The following is a 21,496-nucleotide window of genomic DNA, read 5'->3' as shown; positions in this document are numbered from 1 at the left end:
ATATATATATATATATATATATATATATATATATATATATATATATAACACTGTAACACATATGAAAGATTTAGCAGGTTGTAATATATATATATGTATATATATATGTATATATATATATTACATATATATGTGCTGCATTTGTTTGTATGTGTGTAGTAATAAAGACTGAAGAGAAAGAGTACATAAACATAAAAAGGAATGGGTTTGGGGGAGATATGAGAGGGAATGGAGGAAGAAAAGGAGGTAAGGAAATAAAATAATTGTTATTTAATGTTTAAAGTCACCATTAGTAAAACAAGTGTTTCTTGAACATTTTGAAGTGGCTCAGTGAACTTTACTGCATTCTCTCTTCAATACCCATGTCAGGAGGAGTAGAAGAAGGCAGGTCCATTCTGAGTATCTCCGTACAGGCTGGGTGGGAGAGAATGTACTCCTTAAAATTGCCAAGTTGACCTATATTCCTAACAACACACGGAGCTCGAAAAATCTAATATCTACACATTGAGGCACTAGACCCGATCTAGAATATATATTTATGTTGCTTAAACTTCCTGTACTTTCCTGTTAAATTAAACATGAAAATCTGTCACACAGGAGAATGCCAGGAGGCATTTACACTGTAATGATGGAAGAAATGTGGACAAATGCAAGTTATATCTCAAGAAAATAGAGTCTAGTTTATTTATGTATTCAACTACCACAACTGCACACAAAAATTTTAGAAAAGTACTATATCCTTTCCACCCATGGACATTGTAGTGAAAATGGCATAGAGCTCTACTTCTCTGTTTGATAAATTATAAAAATTAAATGTTCTATACTATAACATTAGTCAATTAAACATAAATTCTATATTTATTTCTCTAAGCCCTGATTTTCAGAAAAAGAAACAAATCAAGAAAGAGGGTAAAAGAAAAAGAAAACATTGAAGAATTTATTCCATGAAATTGGAGTAAAAAAACTAGCAAATACTAAAAATCAAATAGGACAAAATCATGACAATATTTTCAAATCAATGAAAATATTGATACACTAAGGAAAGATTATGAGCATTATTGACTATGTGCTTAAAGAAGGGAAGCAAAAGGAATGAAGGTTGAAGTTAGAAGTGGCATTACCTAAACCTATATCATAATAACACCTATAAATAATTTCACTAAAATCTAATAAATCATCCACTCTACCTTGCCCAAATCAGCGTCATCCTTAGTTTAAACTTTATTTATTTTTATGTATTTGTTGTGTGTGAACATTTGTATGGGTGCGTGTGTCATAGTACCTCTAGGGAGTCAACGGATAATTTGTGGGAGTCTATCGCATACCCCCACCACGTGGGAATTCAACTCCAATTAGACTTACTGGTAACCATGTCGCTAGTCCACATCCTTGATTTGAAATCTGCCTTGAAGAAACAGAGAAATCTCTCATTCGAGCTCGGCGGCGTAACAACTCTGAAACAAAAGCTACCCCTTTCAAAGATAACCTGAGAAGGAGGGGAAGTCATTTCCCAAGCTGCTCTAGTTCTCCTTGTATCCTCCTTTCCAATGCCTGCTCTGCCACTTTCTGTTTGATAACTGCAGTGAGTCTTAGATGCAGGGCCTAAAAATGAAGAGTTCCTGGAGTGAAGCTGTCTGATCCCCTTCTTTATTCTCTCCTGGAAGCAGGCAAACATTTTTTTTCATTTCAGTATCTCTGTGAGTTATTTGCTACAAAGATTATAAGTAAGATAAAAATACTAAGACATGTATAAAAACTTTTTTGATTTTCAAAAGCTCTCTTTGAATTACCCATGAATATGCATGCTACACTCTAAATCTGAGTAGACTCTTTTTCTTCTGAACAGTATATATAAATATATACACATACAGATATGGCATGATGTGTATATAGCTAGAAATCTGTTTAGTTGTAATATTGCTTATGAATTTAAACAAGGAGGAAAGAAAGACACTCTTGTTTAAAATGCCTAGGGCTGTGATGACTGAACTATAGCTACAACACAAACTTATCTCTGCTATGAGAAAAAGAACACATCCCTAATAAAAGCATCTGATGCAAAATGAATCTGTGGTTGTTTGAACTCATAAAACGTTGATAAACATACTTCCACTCTTGATTCTTAAGTTACACCAAAACTGGTTTGTAAGACCTACACTAAAGAATTTACTCATGAATATTCAAACAGATGAAACTTTACATTGTCTGGATAATGAGAGATTACCCTACATCCTCTCAGAAGTGAAAACAGTCCAAATAATAGAAGAATCTTACCCATCCCTACCATACCATAATGATTTTTGTCCTTTTCTACACTGATATTTCACTCTGCAGTTGCGATAGCATTCTCCAGACAGTCACAACTCTAATGTACAGGCACACTGCAATCTAAATGTAGCCAGAGGTGAGGAGGACAATGACAGATGATAGAAAACTTGGAGAGAAAGCAGGAAAAGAATGGAGCATATTTCAGTCAGATAGTTGAAGATACAGAAGGGGTGGGGGGAGAGAGGAAGGCAGATAAATGACAAGAGCAAAAGGAAATGGCAAGAATTAGTCAATTCATCTGTCTTAGGTATTGACTATTGATGACCTATGCCTCTTTAGTTTCTAGGAAACCCATATTTTAAAAATTGTGTTTATATATTTATTTAATACAATTTATTCACTTTGTATCCCCACTGCAACCCCCTCCCTCACCTCCTTCTAGTCCCACTCACCCTCCCTCTTTTCTCCCTATGCCTAGTACCCTGATAGGGGAAAACCTCCTCCCCTTCTATCTGACCCTAGTTTATCAGGTTTCATCAAGGCTTCTGCACCATCTTCCTTTGTAGCCTGGCAAGACTTCACCTCCCTCCATTTTTCTCTGCCATTCCTCAACTCCAGGACTTGCCATTTATGGAACTCACATATTCTGTGAAGCTCAGGAATAGCTGGTGCCCTAATGTGGACTAATCCTAGATGTTCTCTTGGGTTTTGTTCAGTAAACTTGGAAGTAAACACATACAGGTAAAGAAAGTCATTTATCAAAGCAGATGCTGAGACTCATCGCCAAACCCAGAGTGCAGGGAATCTTAAGAAAGAAGGTAGAGATAGAGAGACCTGGAGGGGCCAGGAGCTCCACAAGGAAAGCAACAGAAAAAAAAATCTGGGCCCAGGGGTCTTTTCTGAGACTGATACTCCAACCAAGGACCATTCATGTAGATAATCTTGAACCCCTGCACAGATGTAGCCAATGGCATATCGGTGTCCAGGTGGGTTCCCTAGTAATGGGAACATGGACTCTCTCTGACATGAACTCACTGGTTGGCTCTTTGATCACCTCCCCCTGATGGAGGAGCAGCCTTACCAGGCCACAGAAGAAGATAATGCAGCCAGTCCTGCTGAGACCTCATAGGCTAGGGTCAGAGGGAAGAGGAGGAGGACCTCCCCTATCAGTGGACATTGAGAAAGGTATAGGAGGACAAGAGGGTGGGAGGGTGTGATTGGGAGAGAATGTAGGAGGGGACTACAGCTCGGATACAAAGTGAATAAACTGTAATTAATATACATAAAAAAGTAAGAAAAGGAAACCATGTAAAACGAAACAAAACAAAACAAAAAGAAAGTAATTTTCTTCCATCTGGATGGTAAAGACATGGCAATTGATAAGGGACCCACATCACACATTGTAACCAAGGGAATGCAGCTAGCCAATGAACAAAAGCAGAGTTAGGGATAAGAGAGATAGAGAGGGAGAGGGAGAGAGAACTTTGTACAGACAGGCTTAAAAATTGTAGAGAAGTATAGATCTGGGAAGAGTTGGCAGTGGGTATTAGCAAAATGTCTTGTGTGAAATTCTCAGAAAACTAATAAAATATGAGAAAAAAAATGTGCCCCTTGCTTATTTGGTCCACCTTGTCAGGAGTCTGAACAACATTCATATTTTATCTACTGTTCGAATTTGGTCAAATGGGTTGTTGTTGCATCATGATATCAAGAGCCTTACATGAAAATCTTGAATAAAAGAGCCTCACTCAGCATAACAGCAATAATAATAACAACTATTATTTAAAAAAAAAAAAACAACTTCAACCTTCCACCAATGGGATAGTAATGAAAACACAGAAATAACTAATTCAGAGATTCAAACTTTAACAAAACTACAAAGAAAAGTTAACAGAAAAATAAATGTATGGAGAAAAAGTAGCAAATACAATTGGTTACAGAAGTAAGTAATATAACACTAAACGTCAACTCATTCTTCCCGAGTTGCACCATCACATTAGCATTGAATTACACTCTCAGTCTCCTTCTCTCAGTGTAAATTTAAGACAATATGGACTATGTCTAGAATTATCTTGAATAAAATAATCAAACTTTTAATTATTTATACAGTTAATGATTGACAATTAAAGTAAGTAGATGTTCATTCTCTTTTAAAGTTTTAAATTTTAATTAACATTATTATGAAAAATTCACAAATAAATTTTTCTCCTAAAGTCAGAAGTCTGTTAATACTGGCTAATATTGACATAATTACTTAACACTGCTCTGTAAAAACAAACAAACGTAAAAACAAACCAAGACAAAAGCATTAATTAGATAAAAAAGAGGCTGCAGAAATTTGCTTAGATATAAAAGAATATGATATTCTAGGTAAAGAAGTCTGTTGGATAGAAATATTTACATATACACACACATATATAAATTCATCAGGAGACTCTGGACCATTATCCTATCTATGAGATAAAATGGAGCATTTGTCTTGTGCTATAGAATTTAGCAGGTGTTAGTTCTCCACAAAAGCTAAGTAATACTTTTATAATAGAAATATTTTTGTAAAAAGCTACTTCTCTCTTCATAAGTTGCCATAAAATATTACTTTATAACTATTAATGGAAAAATCACTTAATGTACTGTCATATTGAAGATATAGAACTTTACACATAATGGCTTATTAAAGAAGGGAGAGAAAAGAAAGAACGAAGGGAGCAAGTGAACATAGGAGTGAGGTGCAAAATGAACTGACTGTGTGTGTGTGTCTAGAATCTTTCTGAATTATTCCAATAACATAGGCAAGAATAAAATAGGTTAAAATAATAAAAGGAACTTCCAAGTTTGGGATATGGCTCCTTTCAATGAATTATGACATAACCACCACTCATATTGTTACCATGTTTTTACTGCTAAATAATGAGGAAAAAGACAAAAGTGACTAATACCTGCTTAGTACAGGGAGGCTCCTCTCCTCAACCTCTACTACAGACATTGTAGTATAGCACACAGTCCATGTATCAACGCAAGAGTGATGAGATTATGTACGTCTTTCTCTCTTCCTACTAGGAAGAAAGTATTTCTCATGAAGCTATAACCCCTTCATACGCGTTAAGTCAATTTTTCAAGTGTCTTAGGGTAAGTTTCTAATCATTAATAGTAATAACTACACATGATGCCAGTGAACTAGAACATGGCTTATCCTCTTCACTTTAATCTTGATAACACAGACATGTTTAGCTGTTTAATGTCATGCCAAAAGTGTTTACATTGGTGAATGAAGAAAAAAAAAAAACTCTCTACAGCTATCTCAAAAATATTGCTGAAACATGAGGAAGGCTGTTTGAATAAAAAATCCAGTCAAGAAGCACATATTTTAAACCAGTTGAGAGTTAGTCACTCAAATAGATAAAAACCATTAGATATTAAATGTTAGAACAATTCAATATTCTCAATAAAATAAAGTAAAATGAAGGAGTATGCTAAATTATCACCCTGGGCATGTAATGAGTTAAGAGACAAACTAAAACAAGTCAGAAAATATTACTAGCCACTTGTGCCTTTGAATCTAGGTGATATAACCCATTTGTTCCTTGAGTGTAGAGGTAGATAGCTCTTTACTCTTACCATAGCAATCTCCAGCTCATTGGACACAAAACAAATCCACTGTCTCACAGCTCGCTGTACTGTATTGTGGGAAACAGATTGGATCTATTACCCGACACCTGGACAGTAGATTATTTGCAAGGCATTTAATTGACTCTGGTATTCCAAATTTATTCATATTCTCTGAGCGAGAAAGGAGAGAAATATTGCAGTACCTTTAAGTTTTCCTCCATATGAATATGCATTTGACCGACAGGGTTCAAGAAAGAGGAATACTAAACCTCAAAGGCACACAGAAGCAAAATGAATTGGAATCTGGCTATTTTATAGCTCTGGGCTGAGCCTCAGCACTTAGGCAGCTAATCAATGGATTTTCCACAGTGGTGTTTAGAATCTGCTGTGAGATTTTGTCTTTCAGCAACAACAGGGAAACTATATCTATGATACCTCACCCATGTGCAGCCTACACAAGATCTGAACAACAACAGTATCAACAGTCATGGTGATGGGGAAACCTTAGGGAATCACACAACCGAACTCAGAACTACAGGAAACCAATGAGTGCTACGAGAGGGAGAATTAGCCACTCACAAGGACGAGTCCCCTAATTGTTTCTCCAGGACAAAGTGAACAGCCCCGCAATCATACACACAGGAGCCACACTAAACAAACTCAGCAGGTTTTACATATGCCTCCTAGGTTAAATTATTTTCATAAGTTGTACCTGCCTCTTTACTCTCATTTTCTTTCAACTTCCTGTGGAGCTCACTGGAGGCTTATGTATATTTTTTTAATATTATAATATTTTCTAATGTTGCTCATATAATTGTAGATATATGAAAAAGAAATTATCTATTTCCAACTAGCTTCCAAAGGGTTTGAGAAAATCTAAAGCAATGCCATGTTTCTTAAAGCTATAAAATATTTAATTTTCATAAAGTATCATCTTTATAAGACAAATATATAGACATCATTTTTAGGGGGTTTCTGAAGAAATATTTTAAGGTTTATCATGTCTTTCTAATAATATATTACAGATACAAAACACACGTTAAGGTTATTTGGGTTTTTACTTCCTTTCAGTTGTGTAGAGACCATCCTGTGATATATCACAGGATGCAGACGTTAAATGTTTATCTATCCAGCTAGAGAGAGCGGTGGGCTTTGACACTGAGAGGTCTTGCAGATGAGCCAAGAAATAATACAGAATGTGAAGGCTGCAGCTATTAAAGAACTACCACCCCCCACCCCCCCGATATCAGGCCGTACAAAAGAAATAAAAAGACTGAAGAGCTTTCTAAATACAGGACATAAGGCAAAGGATCAGAGGTTGTGCCTGAGGCCAGGATGCAGGAAGATTGGTATCTCACCTTGAAGTTTACAACCATGTGGTTAGGGAGTGGCAGAGATTTAGTTGAAAACAAAAAGTATGAAAAAAATGTAGAGAAGAGAGATCAGTTTCTTGTTTATGAGGATGATAGATGAGAACAGAAGTACAGCAGAGAAGAGCGATGCACACTGGAGATTAAAACAAACAAAAGAACAACAACAGCAACCTTAGTGGTCTACCCGTGACATTTTAGCCACAAGAACTCACTAATCAAATAAAACCAAGCACTGAACAACAACTATTCTACAGTTCAACATTTTAACATTTCAATGTTTCCTTTTCTCTATCAATTTAGGAAACACCATCAACTGTTAATATTAGCTTGGTTACTGTGTAGTAAAACTATTTACGATATCCAAAATGCTACTTTTAATTTTTTTCTTAATTTACTTATTTTTATTGTATGTTCATTGGCATTTTGCCTGCAGTCTGTGTGAGGGTATTAGATCTTGGAGTTACAGACAGTTGTGAGCAGCCATGGGGATGCTGGGAATTGAATCCGGATCCTCTGAAGAGCAGTCAGTGCTCTTAACCGCTGAGCCATCTCCCCAGCTCCAATATACTTCTTTTGACATCCTTATTGAGGTTTTCAAAATATCCAGTAAGTAGTAGGTATTTAACAGGGACTGGTAAATTTTGGCATTCATATGAAACCAACACTGCAATCAGAAACATTAAAATATTCTTCATCTTCTCAGTGATGTCTCCTGGAGTCTTTGTCATCCTTCCATCTTTGTAGGATTCCCAGACCCCTTATAACCATCACTCTGCTCTCTCTTTCCTTAGGCTGGTGTGTAATGGATTCATGCTGTTCCCTCTTTTTGTCAGCGGTGAGATTCTGTGTACTACCATCTCCAGGTTTTACATTATCTCTAGCGATAAAAACTCAGGTCCTCACGCTTTATGTTAATCACGGGGTCATCTCCATCTCCCCAGCCCAGTTCATTCTTATGCTTTACAAAGTGCATTCCATCTATAGACACATCTGAGTGTGTTGCCCTGGTCACACAGGTAGATATGCAGGTTGCCTCCATTATTTGGAATGCTTTTCAACATTCCATGTGGTGTCAAAAGGTCAAAGATAAACATTCGGACTTTGCAAGCCTAAATAGTTATTTGTTTTTGCTTCATTTTTGAGAGACATTTCAGCGAGTGTGAAATTCTAAGTTAACTGTTTTATTTAACTTGGTTTTGTTACCTTTTAGAATTTCAAGGTGTTTTCTATCTGGATTACTTGATATATAAGCTGTCTTTGTTTAATATTGTTCTCTTGAAAATTTGCTTATCCAGTTTGAGTATGATCTATCTCCAGGATGATAATCTCTGGTGTGTGTGAGTGTGTGTGTGTGTTTGTGTGTGTGTGTGTGTGTGTGTGTGTGTGTGTGTGTGTGTGTGTGTGAGAGAGAGAGAGAGAGAGAGAGAGAGATCTTTGGGTTCTTAAATCTGTGTATTGCATAATTCCTACCAAAATATTAAGAAAATATCTTTTTTTCTTTCTCTTCTCTTTTTCTCTTTTTTGCTTATTCCTCCCCTTAATATACTCACAATACATATAGATTATGATTTTGCACATTCTGCTGATTCTAAAATTCTATTTTCTGTGATTCATGTGTATATCCATTCTATTGTTGTGACCTAGGTTTTATTCAATAATACTTAATATGCTTGTAACCTTATGTTTATTTTCTTTTTTAATCTATTATAATTTTAATTTCTAGAAGTTCACTTGTAGTTTTTAAAAACACCTTCCAAGTGTCAACTTTGGAGCATAAATAATAGTTATAATTATTCAATATTCTTATTTTCTATTTTTAACATCTGTGTCATATTTGCAATTCACTTATATGCGCTGAACTCTCTCTTTATTCAGAATTGTTCTTTTGTGCCTCTTTCCACACTCATGAACTCTATACTCTAGAGGAACTATCCTTCTGTGTGGACATGTGCATGGAGCCTAGAGTACAACATCAGGAGCCTTCCCTATTCACTGTACACCTTATTTGTAGATAAAGAGTCTCCACCTGGAGTTTGCTTATCCAGATAGACAGGCCTGTTCCAGTAAACCCCAAGGATGCTTCTGTCTCCACCTCCCCAACTCCGCGTCTAAGGTCTATGTTGCCACATGCACCTTTTGAAGTGAGTGCTAAAGATCTAGTCTCAGGTCTTCATGCTGTGTGGCCACCATTTTTCTGACTGATCTATCGATGCAATCCCATGCATGACAAATATGATTAATTTTACCATTTGGGGTATGAGCTATTTATTTATTCCAATGAGTACTATGGAACTCCATTGTTAAGTCACTTAGAAACGGTCCAATTCTTCAGACCTTTAAGAACTGTTAAGCAGAAACACATAGTGCTTCGTTTGGGGCTAGTTATCTCCTGCTTATGACAGATAACTTTGCAGAGTCCACAAATACACTGTGAAAATGAGGTTCTCCTGTCTGGCTGGAGTGAGGGAGCAGATACTAATGCCATTGTTTCCTAAGTACCAGTTATTATATCCTCCAGGTGATCTGTTTGGCTGCTTCCCTGCCCCTGGCCGTGACTTCACTGGGAAAAATAGCAGTGACAGGGAGAAATGTTTTATAGCTCATTTATGTTCTCCCCATTTACTATCTCCTCTCCAGTATGTTGCCCTGTGACCTCGGGGCACCCCAGTTCCTCCAAGTTTAGCTCCCTCTGTAGCTTGTGGATTTGGTTTGGTCAGACCTAGGTTTTTCTTTGGTCACTTTGTTAAAAACTATTATAGACAGAGCTCAACTCATTTGGTCCCAAATCCCAAAGATGGCACATTCTCTACTAAACATTAAGTTACTTGGAATCAATGTTTTACTTATCTTGTATATTTTGGGAGATATATTGGGATGGAGGGGACAAATCAGAAAATATAACACTTATTCTGAAAATATTATATAATTTTTGTTCAATATCCATCCCTAACTCTTTAATCATTTTTAATTTAATTTTTTTATTATTAGTTACATTTTACTAACTCTGTATCCCAGCTGTATCCCGCTCCCTCATTCCCTCCCAATCCCACCCTCCTTCCCTCATCTTCTCCCTGCCCCTTTCCAAGTCCACTGATTGGGGAGGACCTCCTCCCCTTTCATCTGACCCTGGTTTATCAGGTATTTTCAGGACTGGCTGCAAAGTCCTCCTCTGTGGCCTAGCAAGACTGCTACTCCCCTGTCAAAAATAGTCCCTGGTCCCCTTACTATGGGAAACCAATTGGTTACTGAGCTACCACAGGCTTCATCCGAGCAAAGGTTCTAGGTTATATCCATTGGACATATGACAGGAGTCTACCGCAGAAGGCATCTGAAAGACTCTACCTAGCAGTGTTTCAAAACAGATACTAAGACTCATAACCAAACCTTCAGCAGAAGGGGAGTTAGTATGACGTGAAAAGGATAGGAGCCCCACAAGGACCAAATATATCTTGGCACAGGGGTCTTTTCTGAGACTAACTCTTTAATCTTACAACAAACTTGATTATTATCTTTCCTGTTTTATGTGTAACTGTAAAATGAGTCAGTAACTTGATTCATTCAAGTTTACAGTGTGTGACACAAAAACTAAATCCCTCACACCCATTGTGATACACTGCTACAAGAGGAAGCAAGAAAAATTTGGAATAAATATTTAACACTGAGAACTTCACAAAACAAGCTAGAGTTTTATCCTAGTAAGCTCACATAGACACAGATCTTTAAAAGATTAATGAATGAATGAATCATGAGTCATGGAGAGCTATACACAGTAAGAATCATAAGACCTGAAACTGTTATTTCAATCACCAACTTCGACTTTGTACAAAAATGGCAATGACAGGATATCGGGCTTTTTGACAGAATTTGGAAATTTACTCAATTATTTTTGAGGCATCTACCCTCTCTCTCTCTCTGAAGAAGTTTCCTTTGTATTACAAATAAATATTTTTAAATTGGTATTTCGTGCCTTCTATCCAATTGATAAAAAAATATAAATACAAAAACAACCAAAACACATACAACAGGCTATATCCTCATATAAACACATACTCTCTCACACACATGCTCTCCTGCAGGGCCCCATGATGTTGATGTCTGATTAAAGTTTTCTTTTATATTTTGTAAAATGGTCAACAGATGAAATATTTAGGACCTCTGAACGTCATATTTATTAGTAAATGACATTGTTATAAATAATTGAGGAATGAGATTGCAGTTCATCTAATAATATATAATGTCAGATTAAGTCTTAGATAAGTTATAAATGTCTAAGGCTTAAACATCATACATATAACACTAAAACTTTATTGATATGTAGATAACCAGTGTTGAAAAGTAAAACCAAGGACCTCATATTCAGTTTTACTCCAGGTATGATTCTGCTTAGAATAGGTTCCTCAAATTCATTAAGTATATTAAATATTTGTCTTTAGTTTGGAGTATAAAAGATGTCATTAATGGAGGTGAGCCCAATGTTCCTTACTGGGAACCTGGAAATTCTCACCTAAACTGATTTATTTCGGAACCTGTGCTCCAGATGCAGCCTTCCTACTTTAATTTTAGGCTTCTCCCCAAAACACTTCATTGGAATGTGTCTCTGGCAAGATTCTCACCCTCTTTGTGACTCACTCCTCACTACAAAGGAGAAAGACTATAGCAATGATACAAGTCACTCTCATGACTAGAAGTGCAGAAATAGGCGTCTTTTGCCTGTATATACTAATTATAAAACCATCTAAGTAGTGAAATGGAAAGACCTCAGATTCATTCAGATGTTTTAATTTAACCTTAAAAACAATGTTAAGTAACAAAGATTGAATGCTTAAACCTTATAAGTGTTTATCCTACATTAGCACACTGTAGCCTCCTCTCTAGTCTCCTCCTGGTTCCACTCTCCCTCCCTCTTCTCTCCTGCCCATTCCCCTCCCCCAGTCCACTGAAAGGGAGAGTCCTCTTCCTGTATTATCTGATCCTAGCCTATCAGGTCCCATCAGGACTGCCTGGATCCCAGTCCTCACTGATCACATAACCAGGGAGAAGTAATCAAGAAGCAGACAACAGAGTTAATGTCAGAGACTGTGTCTTCTCCCATTGCTGGGAACCCACATGGAGACTGAGCTGCCTATGGGCTACATCTGAGCAGGGTCCTCTCCATACATGGTCTCTGAAGGTCCTCTTGAGCCCATCCTTTTTGTTTGATTTTTGGTCTCCTTGTGGAGCTCCTGTGTCCTCCACATATTTCTATCTCCCTTTCTTCCATAAGATTCCCTGCACTCTGACCAAAGTTTCTCTATGAGTCTCAGCATCTGTTTTAATACCTTGCTGGGTAGAGTCTTTCAGAGGTCCTCTATGTTAGTTTCCTGTCCTGTTCCCCATCTTCTCTCACTTCCAATGTCTACCCTGTTTGCCCTTCTGAATGAGAATTAAGCCTCTTCCTTAGGGTCCTCCTTGTTGTTTAGCTTCTTTAAGACTACAGATTTTAGTATGTTTTTCCTATATTATATGCTATATTTCCTATATTATAAGCTAATGTCTGCTTATAAGTGAGTTTATGCCATGTGTGTTTTTCTGCTTCTGGGTTACCCCACTCAGGATGTTGTTTTCTAGTTCTATCCATTTGCCTGCGATTTTCATGATTTCCTTGTTTTTAATAGCTGAGTAGTATTCCATTGTGTAAATGTACCACAATTTCTGTATCCATTCCTCCATTGAGGGACAGCTGGAAATAGCCTAGATATCCCTCAACCCAAGAATGGATACAGTTTCTTTGATTTTCATTTTTTTAGATCAAAACTGCATATATGTATTATGATATAATTTTTATGAGAAAGTATTATCACCACCCATGGACAGTATTGATTTTCAGATTAAATTTTATAATATGTGGCCCTTGAATTTAAAAACAACTGCATCAGATACGTGACTACAGTAAGTGTAAAGTAGTGAAAAACTCCCATGACTCTAATGACTAAAACTTACATGCATCATAGAAAATGCATATATAAATATAGACCTAAAATACAAAAATATTTTGATATTTATATTGTGCATATATTATAAGAAATAGAATTGTAGATGCAAATTGATATTTAGATAATATATTTCCACATTGGAAGTATGCTGTAGTTAATGGAAGTTGGAAATGTTTTATTAATTAATTTTTATCTTTTTATATTTATCACAGGTTATTTACTTTGTATCCCAGCCATAGCCCCCTGACTCATTGCCTCCAAACCCAACCCTCCTTCCATCATCTCCTCCCTACCCCTTTCCAAGTCCACTGCTAGGGGAGGTCCTCCTCTCCTTCCATCTGACCCTAGCTTATCAGGTATCTTCAGGACTGGCTGCCATGTCCTCCTCTGAGGCCTAGCAAGGCTGCTCCTCCCTTGGTGGGGTGGGTAAAGGAGCCAGTCATTGAGTTCATGTCAGAAATAGTACCTGTTCCCATTACTAAGGAAAACACACTTGGATACTGAGCTACCATGGGCTACATCTGACCAGGGGTTCTAGGTTATATCCATACATGGTCCTTGGCTGGAGAAACAGTCTCATAGAGGGCCCCCACGCCCTGATATATTTTGTCCTTGTGGATCTCATGTCCTCTTCCGGTCATATTACCTCCCCCTTTTATCGTATGATTCCCTGCACTCTGCTGAATGTCTGTCTATGAGTCTCTGCATCTACTTTGATACAGAGTCTGCTAGGTAGAGTCTTTCAGAGGCCCTCTGTGGTAGGCTCCTGTCCTGTTACTTGTTTTCTCCTACTTTCTATGTCCATTCCATTCGTTTTTCTCAGTGAGGATTGATCATCTTACCCTGGGTCCTCTTTATTATTTATCTTCTTTAGGTGCACATATTTTAGTATTTTTATAATATCTTATAGGTCTATATAAGTGAGTATATACCATGTGTGTCTTTCTGCTCTTGGGATACCTCACTCGGGATGATCTTTTCTAGATCCCACCATTTGCCTGCAAAATTCATGATTTCCTTGTTTTTAATTGCTGAGTAGTATTCCATTGTGTAAAAGTACCACAATTTCTATAGTAGACAGCTCAACTGCGCCCTCTAGCCACGGTTCATATTCTGCACTCAGAGGTTACATTTAATGAAACTCCTGTTATATGGCTCACCAAATTGCTTACAAATCCAAACATAAAGTGGCAGTGTACCAGAGGCGGTGGTGAAACACCACAGACTCAGTACTACATGATAGGAAACATCAATAAAGACAGATTTCAGGAATCGCCTCAAAATTATACAAGTAACTTTCCTAAGAAAATGTAAGACCAGAGATTTAGATAGAGAGAGAGAGAGATATGGATGGATGGATGGATGGATGGATGGATGGATGGATGGATGGATGGATGGAGAGATAAGATAGATAGACAGAATACCCTGAAACTCATCCCAACTTTCTTTTTTGCAAAATTACCACTTGTGACTGATGGATGTATTTTTGTAGAATAACGATTTCTTGTTCCTAATATTTAATTTTTAAAGTTTTCTACCTTTGTAAAAAATTTGACTTTAAACTTACATATCATATGATGGTAGTATTTTTACTATTAAAAAGACTGGCATGATTTTTTGAGAATGATGCTCACTTTTCTGTTAGAGGTCAGTCATAACCATGCATATCCCAAAGGTATTAATTTTAGAGAAAATATGAAATATCTACCTTTGTAACCTAATTTTTTTCCAGGAGTATGTATGTATGTGTGTCCCTCCCCTGATATTTCATGGATATACATACATGCATATATATGTTATATATATATATACATACATATATATATATATTTTTATATATATGTATATATATGTATATATGTATACATGTATATATATACATATATACATGTATATATGTATATATATGTATATATATATATATACATACATACATACATATATATAACATGTTTTATAAATATAAAATTTATATATATAAATATGTTATATATATAAATATAACATACGCTGAAGCACAGACTACTGTAAATTTAGGAATGGTCTTTTATGTTAATTGGGGGCTGGGTTTTGTTGCTGTTTTGTTTCATTTCATTTTGTTTTGTTTTCTCTCACTGATGTGGTTAAATGCCTAATAGAGCAACCATGGAAAAATTTATCTGGGCTTACAGTTGCAGGGAACAGTTTTTTTTTTTTTTGGACAAAAAAGGCAGAACTTGTGTCAACTGGCGCTCAGCTTCCATCCCCCTTTAGACCATACCTAGGGTTGTCTTCCACCTTAATTAGGTAACCTAGAAAAATCCCCCACAGGCATACCCAGACATCTCCAAGGTGAGTCTAGATCTTGTCAAGGTAGCAACCTACGCAAACCATCAGAGTATTGTTGACCATTTATTTTAATACTTGCTTCTTCAGAAAATGACAGTGAAGAAATTACTTGATCACGTTCGAAGGAGTTAGTGAAAACAGTAGAGTTGATGCTACCGTCCTGTGACAGTTCCTTTGTGCTCCACTATAGTGCACCAGGAATCATTTTGTCATCCTCAAGACTACAAGAAAACTATTTTATTATATCTCTTTGTCTTTGTAGAAAACTATATTTTTTCTCTTCTTTCTTCAAACTTGATGCTCAAAATTTGATCACAATTGGTAGATATATGAAATTTTAGTCCTATGAATAGAGAAAAAGCGCTTCATCCTTAATTGAATAAAAATGCACACACTTTTTGAATTATAAAGTACTACTTTGATGGTATTTTTAAATCTATAAACAGATTTCAACAAACTCTGACTTATAATAGAAGGTGTAAAAGCTGAACTTGACATTCTATGATAGTAACAGATGACAAGACAAAATGTGAAAAATCACATTCTTGAGCTAAGCTGTCTAAGAAAAAAGCCACAGGAAGAAAATGTACTGATGCTAGCATGATTGATTTTCAGTACATTATAATATGAAAACAGGAAAGATATTTAAAAGAAATATTTCAGACTAGTTGCCATGTTCTATCCTGATAGACTATTATATAATTTGTTGTTATTATGTCAATGTCCTCTGTATCAACACTAGTTTACAACTATTAACAGGGATATCTAAAAAGTACTGTGATTAATAATACAAAGAAATGATTCATACATATATATTTATGCACAGGATATATAGTATTCATTCAGACTATAAAACAAGCTACAAAGCAAATAGTATCATTTCTCTGATATGTGAGCTGTTGCTTCCAACGACAATGGGATTAGATAGAAGCCAGGAAATGTACTGTCAGAATTTGTGTTCTTTATCCGTACATTCATGAAAAACGTCTAATTAGTCATTTACAGGTCTTCAGAACATGTACACTGTGAGGAGCTGCAGAGGGTCTCAAAGTGAAATAAATTCGTATGTAATAACACTATTCCACCTTTAGAAAAATAAATATTAATCCGAACAAGTTCATTAAGATTTTCTTTTTAGTATCTACAGATGCTGAGTAAGAAAAAGGAGAAACTTCACATAGGTCACTTTTAAGCTGAATTAAAGGTAAGAAAGAGGCTATTGAATCTATCTTGATCTTCATTTTCTGGAAGAGTACAAAAGAGAAAATATAGTTGGACAGACAGGGATGGACTTAAAGTCTCAGTGTACTTTTCAAGGTGACATCAGGACAAATGTACCTCCCGAGTCTGTATGCCTAATGAACTGTAGGTTTGGGGAAAACCTGACCAGGCAACTTCCAGAGAAAAAGGCAGAGGCAAAGGAAGACACAGAGAAAAGCCTGAGAGCCCTGTGCTGTTGGGTCTCCTGTGTACAGATTCTGGCCTTCTGAAAAGGTTCAAATGGCCAGCACATGTGGAGTATCTCATTCAGCCTACGATTCCACAGCAGACACATACATTTGTGAATTAGTCACAGGGCCCTGATGCAGATCAGCTATCATCCATTCTGGCACAAACCATGCGATGTTGTAGGCAGAGGTCAGATGTGGACAGACATACATTTATGTGCTAATTAAGTAATGAGTCTTGAACATTAAAGCAAGTAGAAACTAAGAAATAGGACGTGGCAGTGTCTCAACATGCAGCACTTTTAAGTCTATAAACTATAAGTGTTTTTATCTCTTAGAACTATCCCCAATCAGTTACTGGCGATTTCAAATGCACTACACCGCTATCCAAATCAAACTTTGACCTTTTAGACAGATCCGAGAAACCGGAAAATGCTGAATGCTGAACAGATTCCTGCAGCTATACAAACACACTACAAGAAAAAAAAAATTGTTACAGTCACAATTCGTAACACTTTTTAATAAATTATCAATGTAGCATATGGAATCTTCTATGATTGAAGAAAATTAAATTTTGCCTCTTAGAGATTTTCTCCACAAACTGTAATTACAAACATTTGCTCCTTTGCTCTATGTATTTTTCAGTTTTACATGCTCTACTTTTACCATAACTCTAGCTTAATGTCCTTCCGCCTAACAATAATGTATTATTGTTTAAATAGTAATCTAAAACTGCTAATATATATGACATGCTGTCCAAATTAATAAATTAATAGTTCACCATCATGAACTACAATGTAGTTCAAGTTTCATAACAAAAAAAAAAAATGTGTGTACTCAAAAACTAAGCCCCAGGATCATGAAAAATTTTGATTCCTAGTAATGCCATTAAGAATAAAATGATTTCAAGAGTGTAGGGACTAAATCACAATTTCTTGTTAATAATTTAGCTGCTACTGACCAATGAATATCTCAGCTTTAGACTGTTATCCAATGACAGCAGCTTTTGACTTTCAGTTAATATTAGCCATGCTATGCCTTTGTAACATGGTGACTTACACTATTACCACTTCAAGGATACAGAGACCTCCGTGATGAATATTCACTAACACTTTAGGGAGACGTAGAGAAATGTAGTGATCCATCCATAGTACTACCTTTGATAGTATCTGTTGCTTGATTTACTATACTCTGTTTTTTTTCAAAATCTCAAAAAAAAAAATGACTTTCGTAATAATGTCAAAAGTAGAACATGCTAAATGTTTATTTCCTTAAGAATCAGACAGGAAAGTGTTAACATTAATATGCAGTGAATATGAATGCCCAAGAACTTCCTACATGGGAAAAAAATTCAGGCTTTTTGGCCTTAAATCATACAAATAAAAGGTATGGGGTTGTGTGGGGGGGGGAGAATAACACCCTTAGGTCTGCAATTAATAAAACATTGTAATCTTAGTTGTCAGAGTTGTCAGCATCTCTCCAAAGCTCTGGTCCAACTTACTAATTTAGTGTGTTTACTAGAAAATAAAAATCAGCATTCTATGAGCTTCAAGTGTGAATGATACTATTGCATTTTTTTTAAGATTGTCTTTAAGAATCATTAGAATAAAGCATTCTCACTGTGTATAGTTTACAACCAAGATTAAAAAGTACAATATAAGTGCTTCTCCTGGAAAAGAAGTAATGGAATATTCTTCCCTTTAGCTTTTCCTATATCTAATAAACGTTCATCAGGTATAAGCACAAGTCAGAAAATGTCCTGTTATCTTAGGTCCTGTATAATATTTTGATTTTGTTTTTGGCTACTTGTAGGATTAATATATATAATACAATTAATATAGATTATCATATATAGTTGATATTATATATATGCATATATATATGTATACATATAAAATCAATAGCCTAGAAATCCTACCAAAGAAGTGCTAAGTTTACAAAGCTACTTGGAAATAATAGAAACTGTGAGACACAATCTCCTATAAATGATTAGAAAATCCCCTGTTTGTTAAGTAAGTGTACAAAGGTCTCAGAGGGCACATGACTCTTTACTCTGTCAGCTAAATCTTTCCATTGTAATATAAACATGGCTGGAATGCTTAAATGCTATAAAATGGGAAAATGGCTCTGCAAACTACTCTTCACATAAACCTTGGGGGACAACAAGAGATCTTTGAAACTCGATATGAATTCATTTTTATAAAAGCCAACCTCTTTCAAGTAACAATATCTGGTTGAACTGACTGAGAGATTCCAATATGAAGTAACATAATCCAACCTATACTTAGCCTCAGAAAACAAACCTAACAATCATCACAACACTGATGTCATTCAATCCTGTAAGTTAAGAGTTTCCCATCGTGAGTAGCTATCCGCCCAGGCTCAGATTCCCATAGGAAGCAAGAAGCTGGGCTGTACTTACTCCCCCCTGCCTCGCCCCCACCACAGTCTGCTCTACCACCAAGCAGCAGCCGTACATGGCCTGATGAACCACAGCCATTTTCATTCCTTCAGCCCATGATCGAATTATTCCCGTGTTTCAACTAAATTATCTCTTGATTTAAATATTAGCACGAAATCCATAGTGACAGCTAGTTCCAAAAGTTCAGATTTTCCATCAAGAGACATCTGTACCTCCAGCTTCTTTCCAATTATGTGCTTCAAAGGGTTAACCTTTTTTTTTTTTTTGGTTTTCAAATTGTGGTTTCTTTGAAACATAACCCTACTTAACATCTCAAACTTTCTTAATTCCTGCCATGATGGTTCTTACTTTTTCAAGTACCTGGCTTCTGCCCCATTAGATGGAGTCCGAAGGGCAGTCCATAGGGATGCTGTCTCTACACAGGGCACTTAGGAACACTTTGCTTATAAGCTAGTTCCATGAAGCATGTTCAAACCGTGTGCAACAGGTCCACCTATTGTGTAAACACAAGCTCCTAACACCACAACAGGAACAAGACCCTGTTCCTGACAACAGCACAGTAACCACACCAACTCTTGCAGTTGCAATCATTATTCTTTTGAGATACATGAAGCTGGCCGTGATGTCTAATCAAGAGAAGTTTGCGTTACTCAGGCCCTCCCACAGCCTGCACCGTAAGTGCAATGTTGGGTAAGGAACTGTGTGACATCCCTGGTGTGCACGCCTTTCATTGACTTCGTGCACATGCCTGGCTTTAGTGCTCAGTGGACGACAGGAAGGACACTTTTTGCAAAGGTCTGACAAGTCCTTATCCTTAAGTTCCCTGTTGCTTTTGCTGTCTGTTCCCAAAGCCATCACAGTAAAACCAGTGGCAATCTAAGATGTCTAGGCTTTGCCATGTCAGTGTGAAATCAAATTAAAAACACACCTCCGAACTAGGAGACGGTGCCACGTTGATCTCCAGTCCCCTGGGAGGGCAGCGAGTAGGCACTTAGAGGGGATGGATTTCATGCGCTCTGTGCTGTTAGATCTAGTTACAGTGTATTAAGTTATGTCTAATAGGAAGACACTGTCTGCTTGAGTGTTTTATCACAAAGTGATGTTCCTAAGCGTATCAAGTATTCCCACGATTTCCCTGGCTTCTTTGATTTTACCTCCCTTTGTTAGGAACGGACCACAAGGAGAAATATTGCAGGAACAACACCCAGGCGGCACATGATGCCAGCCACCAATGTTGTTTCCCGTGCAGTGTGTGCATCATAAAGTCAGGCTTTCTTACAAAGCTACACATTTGCTCCAGTTAGAACACCGCCTCTTCCCTGGCTAAGCAACACCAGCATGCTCCAGTGTGTCTCCGAACGTGCAGCATCTTGCTTTGTGCAGCTGGGGATAACGGATTGTTGGTCTCCAGGCATCCATCACCTACAACACTGGCAAACTCAACAAGGGTTTCAGTGGCTGGCTGGGAAGGGAAACAATGTGCTCCTAGCTACAGAGATCCGAGGAGTGAAGGAAAGGTTCCAGGGAGCAGCCGGCAGAAGGGAGAGGAAGGAAGCCCTGTACTCTTACCTCCACATTGAAATACTGCTCCGTTCCGCAGACCGTAGCACATAAAATCCAAAGCAAGGATTGCAAGAAAAACACCCCCGAACGATGCACGAAATCCAACCTTTTTCCAGTGCTGAATGTGAGTAAGATCATAGTGAACTGTGCCTCAACGAACAGACGAGCTCCCCTGCGTTTTCTCCCTCTTTCCCAATGCCCACTCCCTCGTTTCCTTTCAAAAGAAAAAAGAAGAAAAAAAAAAAAAGGAAAAAAAAAAGTCCAGGGGTGGGTAGGGAGCTTGCAGGTTCACCAACCCGTACAGGGGAGGAGATCAGCGCCAGGCTCAGCTGCCTGGGAGGAGCGGAGGAAAAGCAGGGTCAGCGGCGGCAAGTGTTCACCATCCTCACCCGGCCGTCGCCCGGAACGTGGCGCCCAAGTTCACCCGCGGTTCCGATTCCCAGCGCCGCCGAGTCGCAGCCGCCGCCTCCAGCCCGTGCGTCCTCCGCCTTCTCCACCTCCTACGCCGCGGCCGGT

The 21,496-nt window shown here is 37.3% G+C and overlaps 1 protein-coding gene across 1 annotated transcript in view; it reads right to left on the bottom strand.

The window, feature by feature from the left end:
• Mmp16 (matrix metallopeptidase 16) overlaps positions 1–21,215 on the bottom strand; it is a 247,066-nt gene extending 225,851 nt beyond the window's left edge. The window contains exon 1 of the mRNA XM_055603625.1: positions 20,987–21,215. Coding sequence (XP_055459600.1) covers positions 20,987–21,118 — 132 coding nt within the window. The 5' untranslated portion in view covers positions 21,119–21,215. The remainder of the gene's footprint in view (positions 1–20,986) is intronic.
• Positions 21,216–21,496: the final 281 nt, after the last annotated feature.

The sequence above is a fragment of the Psammomys obesus genome, unplaced genomic scaffold (assembly GCF_907164565.1).
Source record: "Psammomys obesus unplaced genomic scaffold, mPsaObe1.curated_primary_1811, whole genome shotgun sequence".
In the NCBI taxonomy this organism is placed as follows: domain Eukaryota; kingdom Metazoa; phylum Chordata; class Mammalia; order Rodentia; family Muridae; genus Psammomys; species Psammomys obesus.
This window is presented reverse-complemented; position numbering and strand designations above follow the sequence as displayed.